General features: G+C 34.2%; 1 protein-coding gene across 4 annotated transcripts; it reads left to right on the top strand.

Annotated features, from left to right (window-relative positions):
- Positions 1 to 1,541: 1,541 nt before the first annotated feature.
- Positions 1,542 to 7,596, top strand: LOC131043086 (aspartyl protease APCB1). 4 transcript variants are annotated; one of them, XM_057976433.2, is made up of 11 exons: positions 1,543 to 1,912; positions 1,999 to 2,116; positions 2,324 to 2,559; positions 2,799 to 3,035; positions 4,746 to 4,899; positions 4,971 to 5,056; positions 5,194 to 5,290; positions 5,453 to 5,519; positions 5,691 to 5,778; positions 6,842 to 6,991; positions 7,190 to 7,319. In XM_057976433.2, the coding sequence occupies exons 1-10, from the start codon at positions 1,698 to 1,700 to the stop codon at positions 6,984 to 6,986; spliced, it is 1,443 nt and encodes a 480-aa protein (XP_057832416.2). In that variant the 5' UTR covers positions 1,543 to 1,697; the 3' UTR covers positions 6,987 to 6,991; positions 7,190 to 7,319. The 4 variants fall into 4 exon arrangements, 3 of the variants coding, with proteins under 3 accessions (XP_057832414.2, XP_057832416.2, XP_057832415.2); XR_009105360.2 differs by having other exon boundaries at positions 1,544 to 1,912; positions 6,842 to 7,089; positions 7,190 to 7,321; XM_057976431.2 differs by lacking the exon at positions 6,842 to 6,991 and having other exon boundaries at positions 1,542 to 1,912; positions 7,190 to 7,596.
- Positions 7,597 to 8,327: the final 731 nt, after the last annotated feature.

Below are 8,327 nucleotides of genomic sequence, written 5' to 3' on the forward strand. Positions count from 1 at the left end.
CTCATTTTGGCCCGGTTAAAAATAATTACTTTCTTGACTGTTTAATCTAAGACTTTGGTTATAGTTAATTTTGGCTATATATTTATGTTTAAAATTAGATACTATGGTTATTCTTATGCTTATGGTTTTTGTATAGGCCTTTACTGATTAAAAAAAAACGTGACAGGAAAATTTAGAAAATACTCACAAACTGTCAAAAACATGTATCATAAAATGTGGCCGAAAAATATTTTAGCAAGAGTGACAATTTTCCGATAACAAAAACCTATCAACTTAAATATCTATTAATGATAATAGACCAAAAAAGAAGAAGAAAAAGAAAAAGATCTTGAGTGCATGTTAATTGTGAAATCTTCCACACAATATCATATTCAACATACAACTATTTTTTACAATAACAATTTTTTTTAATTTTTAATATTTTTTACATTTATACTTTAATTTCAACACACATTTCTCCGTGCACCATGGAAAGAGCCACTTTATTTGTTGAAAGTTACATTTAATGGTTTTAATTATTCATGATAAGAAAAGTTGGTCATATAAAATAGGAAATGATGTATATATTTGGACATTGTCTTTTCTAAGTTTCGCATTCCTTTGATTTGCATGCCTATTTCTATTTCTTCGGCCAACGTTCCTCCATGAAAATTCATTAGTCTTCCTTAATCATTTCTTTGCTTTATTATTTGGATTCCTTTGTTCATCCTTTTTGTTTTATTTTCTTATTTGGAATTTATTTTTTTAATTTCTTTTTTGTGATTTCTTATTTATGCTTTTTACATTTGTATTTTAATGTTTTTGGAAAGCAAGATGCATAAATAACAATAAATTCATTTAAGTAACACAAATAGGGTCTAACAGGGTAATCATCAGATTTGCACCATATATCAATAGGGTCCAGGGTGACATCACAAACTTTTTTCATCTTTCTATATAAATTTATAATTGTCTCTTCATAGATATATACTTAATCTTACTATTTTAATTTTCTTTCCATTAAAATTTTATTAGTTTTATTTTGATTTTTTAAATATATAACTTTCTACTCATATTTTTTTGTGATCATCAAGTAATAATTTAATTTCATATTCCTTCTGAATAAAGATAGATAGTGATTCAAATTAATCTCATTTTAACTCTAAATAAATATATCTCACATTTTTCATTTAATTAATTTAAATTAATTTTTTTTAAATTATTTTTGTTGACTGAAGAAGGTCATAATTATTCATCCATTCTAACCTCTGTATTCTTATGATATAAGAACTTTGCACTCAACAAGACTTGATTTCTGATAGTTTGATTAAGAACCTTTTAACAGTAGAACTAAAGCTCATTGACAAAAGAGTTACTACCCAGATACTTAGTTATAAACAGTTCAATCATACACAGAAACAACAAAAAAAAATCGAAATCTGATATAGTATTTGAAAGTTAAAAATACCCAAAATTAGCTATCTCCCTATCCTTCTAGTGGGTCAATTGAAAGACTAGGGGTAGAATATAAAATTGTTTACCCCCTTTCCAAATGAAAGGGAATACAACCGTAGAAACATAAACGCGAGTAGTATTGCATTAAGGAAGCTTCGTGCAATACAGAACATCCTCAACCGTGAACAAGCATTCTACTTATTGCTGTTTTGTCTCTTCGTCTGCTGAGAATAAGTGTTGTAAAATTGAGAGAGATCTGGCTGATGGGGAATATGGAAATGAGAGTCATAAAAAGGCTCTTTTTTCTGCTGGCTGTCGTGTCTTTAGGAGAAGCAGATGTATACCCTATTTATCCCAAGAATGAACAATCCCAGATTTCCTCAGTAGTTGAACAAGACATCCAGAGAATTGGCAGGAAATTTCAAGCAGCTGTAAAGACTACTGTATTTAAAGTGGAAGGCAATGTTTTTCCAGATGGGTAAGGAAAAAGATCAAACTTTCAAAAATTTATTCTCATTCTGGATTCCAAACTTAAAGCTCATGAATATGCAAACTGAATTGCAGGATTTACTACATGATTGCATATATTGGTAGTCCCCCCAAGGAATATTATTTAGATATAGACACTGGCAGTGACTTAACATGGCTTCAGTGTGATGCCCCCTGCCGAAGTTGTGGCAAGGTAAATAACTATCACGACCCATATGTATTTTTGTATACAATTTCAGAAACGCCACATGTATTCTATGACTAATTTAACAAGTTTGGGCTCTTCGGATGCTCATTGGCATCGGTATAGCCATGATTTCTTGTAGCAGTCCATGGTGGGTATAAACGTTATTTATGTTTTTCAGTTTCTGATTCAAATGGTTACTTTCGTTTTCTACAGACACCCCATCAATGGTACAAACCACGATCACGCTCAGGGGTATCATGCACGCATCCTCTGTGTGAACCTGTGCAGAAAGCGAGTCATAAAAAATATGAATGTAAGAGTTCTTCGGAGCAGTGTGATTATGATATTAGATATGCTGATAAAGGGTCCTCGTTGGGAATTCTTATTAGGGACAGCTTCACGGTAAGACTCACCAATGGCACCATCGTCAGGACTGATTCTGTATTTGGGTATGACTTTTTCCTTTCTTTTTCCTCTCATTTGCTAAAAGTGCCAAAACTTGAGAAAGATCATGAATTAGAGAAGCTAATAAGCCCAGAGACAATGTTCTTAAGCATCTAAGGGACTAAGATATATTAAATGTATAGGACTCTGGCCATTCACAACTTCATGTGAATCTTGGCGTTTTCCTTTATTGTTATGGAAAAGAATTTGAGGGTATCAGTGACTTTCATTTTTCCTGTGACAGGTGTGGATATCACCAATATGGGTCTTTGGAAGGGAAGCAAGCTACAGATGGTGTTTTGGGTCTGAGCAGTGGAATAGCAAGCCTTCCATCTCAATGGGAAAAGCAAGGCCTCATCAAGAATGTCATAGGTCTCTGTATTGCTGGAGGAGGGAAAAGGGGGGGATATATGTTCTTTGGTGATGATCATGTTCCTACCTCGTCCATGACCTGGGTTCCTCTGCTTCGCGGGCCAAAATTGTAAGTTGATTAAAGAACCTCACACTTTTTCTCTCTCATTTCTTGAATTGAAAGGTCAAAGTCTGTTTGTTAGGATATTCTTTAGCTGATTCCTAAAAGAGAGGTCATAAGTTCAAATTTCAAACGGGGATAAGTTTTGTACATCTTGTTTGTAGCACACTCAGGTGTCTCCTGCAAGGAATACAGGGTAGTCCCATATTACTATAAGCCATCTGTAAATGTAGACCCACATACAGATGGTCCAGTATCATGAACTATAAAATAATCTTTCTTTCTTTGTTTCTATATAAAATTCTGAGAAGGCAAAAGTTTCATCAAAGTATTGGAACTTAATCTTTATATGGCTAAAGTTCATTATCATTATCTATCACAAGGACTATTTTTTGTTCAATAGAAATCATCTCTCACTCTGCCATTATTCTTTGACACTCTAGTTTGTCAGATTCTTCTGCCTTTGAATTCTTTGGCTTCACATTTTGTGACACCTTAGCTGCCAGTATTCTTTGACACTGTAGTTTGTCAGATTCTTCTGCCTTTGAATTCTTTGGCTTCACATTTTGTGACATCTTAGCTGATAGAGACTAGGAATTGAATTAGGCTATTCTTACCTGGAACTACTTATGTGGACAGAACTGAATTCTTCAGATAAGATGTCTTAATCATTATTTAGACCTTATTCTCCTGAACTGGATCATTTGTTCGGTTTGTTTAGACTTTGGAATGTTTACAATATCTGGCTCCAACTGTTTTTACCAATCACTTGTCCGAATCTGATTCACCTTTCTCCTAATATCTGTCTATTCAAGAGAGAGCCCTAATTCACAGCCTCATCTTTTGATACACCTACTACATTCAGCTTTGAAGTTTATCTCCCGGTTATAATTATAACTGGCATTCAGTGAAAATTATTTACACATGGCAACAGCAAGTATAAACACCAAGCTTTCCCTTCTCTGATGCTAGAAGCAACATGGTCAAGGATTTCATGACTATCATAAAGATGCACAATTATTTTAATCCATGGTTACCAAATATGGAAATGGATTGGTTTGGATCAAATCAATACGTCATGAATATAAAGCAAGTGTAAAGTTTGCTGCAGACTCTCTTCTCTATAATCCTCCTTCCTCTTTGGTTGCATTCTTGTCCTGCCATTTAAGAATACAATTTTTTTTCCTGTCCTGATTCAAAAATGTTTTTCTTTCAATAGAAACAGCTTACAGGTCTCATATGTCATGATAACACAAAGTTTAGGTTTCAACTTATGCGTTAAGATATTTACATAAAATATCCATCCCTAGAAGGAAGCTAAAGCCTAAAACACAGCCCTAAGTACATTGTCTGTCCTTCTGATACACCTCATTCATAGAAACAAAATGTTTCTTGTTTTAACTTCTGACAAATTTAAATTGCATGCTTTGACATTCTTCTAAAAAAATTTAAACAGAGATGGAAAAAAAGAAAACATCAATCTCAAACATAAATGTTAATAGCTTTGACCCCTAAATTTGGAGGTTGGTTTCTGTCATCTTTAAATCAGTTTATTTTGCCATCCTCTATCTTGTTGGTATCAACTGTTAATATATTTAAAGGAGGGCAAACCTGATAACCTCTAATATTCTAATTTTATGTAAAATGGAAATTCTTGAACCCTTACTTATCTAAGAAAATCTATGAGCATCCAGTCACAAATCGTTCTTTACTTATCAGGAGATACTACCATGTGGGACCTGCACAAATGATCTATGGCGGAAAACCTCTTGCAAAGGACGGTGATGAAAAAAGTCTAGGAGGCATAATATTCGACAGTGGCAGCACATATACATACTTCACAAAAAAAGCTTATGGCGCTCTTGTCTCTGCAGTAAGTGTTTAGAAATAGCCTTAACCTTATGTCATTTTGTTTCTATTTCTGACAATGCAAGGTTGATACAGATCAAAGAAAGCTTAGGAGATCAATTGGTACAAGATTCATCAGATATAACCCTGCCAGTCTGTTGGCGAGGGGAAAAGCGATTCAGGTTGGAGGGATTTGTTCGTTTGTTCATATTTCGCACAGTGAGAATATATTTTTATGAATCGTACTTGAGAATTCTCATTTAACACGGATTATATATTCGAGCAAGATCCTATCATCTAATTCTTGTGAGCTTACCAGATCCATTGCAGATGTAACATTATACTTCAAACCATTAACATTCAACTTCGAAGAAGCAAATCTCGAAATCACTCCTGAGGGCTATTTGATAATCAATGTAAGGATGCAGGAACTTTAACACCATACAAATTCCATTCCTTAAAATTTATTATAACAAGGTGACTTCTGTCAAGACACAATACCTCAATCTATTTATTGTTCAATATTTTATGAATTCTCCACTAATAAAACATTTTGACCACCCATCACATATAAGCAGACTAAAGGCAATGTCTGTTTAGGGATACTTGATGGCACCGATATTAGTCCCTACAATGTCATTGGAGGTAATTGGAATTGCATATGATATATGTAGTTTTACTTCTTCTAGTTGTGTTTTTTGAAGCTGTTATTCCTTGTTCATAAATTTCCATGTGCCAGATGCCAGTAAGGCTTTTATCTTGAGCATTAATTCAATCTTCTTAATAGTCATCTGAATGATGTATTTGGTTTTACAGACATATCTTTGCAGGGTTATCTTGTGGTTCATGACAATGTCAACCACCAGATTGGCTGGACTCGCAGGGCTTGCATGAAGTTTTCCAAGTTCTGTATCTTATACTTTTCCTGATGATAACTCTGCAGTATATAGAATGAAGTGTATACTTTTATGCTCATCTGAATTTGCCATAAAAATTTTTGTGTGAACTGACCACTGTTATATTATATTTTTATTAGTAAATCAACCATTTGTCCATTTACTTCAACAATTTTGCTTCAAACTATATTATATCTTCTTCCTTTTATGCCTTTCTTAAAAATACTATACCCTTTGATAAAAACATTTCAGGGAAGACATGCATCAGTATTGCTCACATCCATGGCATTATGTAGATTATATTGGAGGGCTTGAGTACATTGTCTGACTCCTAGATCTTTTTACCCTGTAGATTCTGTTTGCCTAATTAACTCCAATTCTAAATAACTTGAGATACAGAACAATTTTTTTTGAGTAGCAATTAAAAAATATTGAGTTTGTACAGGAATAGGTATCCAAAGGAAACAATTCCTTTGTTGTTCTCAAAGTAATGGATTAAGATATTAACAACTTTTCACCAAGTAAAATCCATTGCTCCTTAACTACTTATGTATCCTTGTGGGCTAAGCCTACATTTATAAGCTACCAGCAAAATCAACCCACTCTTCAAACTAGAAGATTGTGACTGGTTTCTTGGCACAAATGTTAGCATCTAGCAAGGCTTTCAGGTTCTTTCTAGATATGCGGATTGTGATTTTAAACACACTCTTCAATCCACATACAGATTGATATCCTTGCTACAGAGTAACACTGGCTCTGAGACCATGCTGAACATTGGAATTTTTCTTACTACTTGAACAGGCCATAATGAGCAAGTGATTTTACATACTCCAAATGCAGTGATGAACAACAGCTTTACCCAGTATAAAGAATGCAACTGAGACAACCAAATAGATGGGACATTTAAGGAAAATCCAAGAGCCTATAGAAAGCAAGTTAGAGAGATTGTCGCATTTGAGACAGCCTTAAATGTAAAGAGATTTATTTTAAATGGATGTTGATTGAATGTGTGCATCATTATGCATCAAATGTGGCCATTGTTAACCCTGTGGATTTGGTTATTTGTAACAGGTCTGGCCGGCTGCAGGCTTTAGAAGATCCCCAACAATTACCGGCTCAAGATCTTGGGAGTGGCGTTTGCCCTCGCACATACTACTTTGTTCCAGACACCTGGCAAAGGGCACAAATAATTGCCAGTGATGAACAAGAGCTTTAACTAGTGTAAAGAATGCAACTGAAACAACCAAATAGATGGGACATTTAAGGAAACCCAAGAGCCTATAGAAAGCAAGTTATAGACATTTGAGACTGCCTCGAATGTAAAGAGTTTTATTCGTAGTGGATGCTGATTGAATCTATGGATCTTTATACATCAAATGTGGCCATTGTTAACCCTGTGGATTTGGTTGGTTGTAACAGGTCAGGCCGCCGGGTGCAGGCTTTAGAAGATCCCCAACAATTACCGGCTCAAGATCTTGGGAATGGTGTTTGCCCTTACACTTTCTACTTTGTACACCTGGCAAAGGGCACAAATAATTGCCATTGTGGTCAACTATACTGAATGGCAGCAGCAGGAGAATGGAACTATTTCATAATAGTCCATAATTTCTTGCTGAGCTTCCTTATTAGCTGGTTATTTTTTATGATCTATATATGTTTGAAAGCCTTGACTAAGATAAAGTTTATTCTCCTTCATGAAGCTGCAAAAACTGATGTTTGATCGCATCTAAGTGTCTGCTGTATCTACCACCATCTCCTTGACCAATATTCAGCTGTGAACATGGAGGGTTGAAGCTAATAATTTCTATAAATGACTTTTTGAGTTATTATACTTATCATCCATATTGTTGTCATGTTTAGTGAGCTGGCTGGATCGACTGGGTGTGCATTTCCTTGATATGTTGTTGCATGGATGGTAGGAATAATTTTTGCATTTTGACTTTGTATTGTGAGCTGGTTGGACCAGCTGTTAGACATGGTTTGATGGCTTAATCTTTCTTTTCTGTGCAGTCATTCCTTTGGACTGTTGTTTATTTTTCTTGTTATAATTTTTTTTTGCTTTGATCAATAAAAAAGAAAAATTTAAGATTTATTATATTTTCACATGTATGTGTTGTGTTGAGCTTGTTTTACTTTATGTACATGATGTTAGATCATTTGTTCTATATATTATGTTGTATTCATTAAAATGTTATGTGTATAGATATTTATTTTTTATTATATCATTACATATGATCTAGAGTAATGTCTTTTTGTGTCTATTGGTTTATCCTTTTAATAATCATTTGTGAGGGAGTTTTAGGGAGTTGTCCTCATGTTCCCATGATAACAATAGATTTTTTAATTTTTATACTAAAGAAATTGTCTCACATTGAAAAGCAAATTTAAGAATAGATAAGTAAAAAAGCATCGATAGTGATCATCCTTACCAAAGCTAGGTCCTCTTGAATGCTTGGCTTCAACCCCTTTATATAATGGGATACCTTCTCCTTATTGGGCTCAAAATGGACTATTTTGATCAATACCCTGTAGAACTCTTTTGTGGATTCTTTGAGAG

The sequence above is a fragment of the Cryptomeria japonica genome, chromosome 5, assembly GCF_030272615.1.
Source record: "Cryptomeria japonica chromosome 5, Sugi_1.0, whole genome shotgun sequence".
Lineage (NCBI taxonomy): Eukaryota > Viridiplantae > Streptophyta > Pinopsida > Cupressales > Cupressaceae > Cryptomeria > Cryptomeria japonica.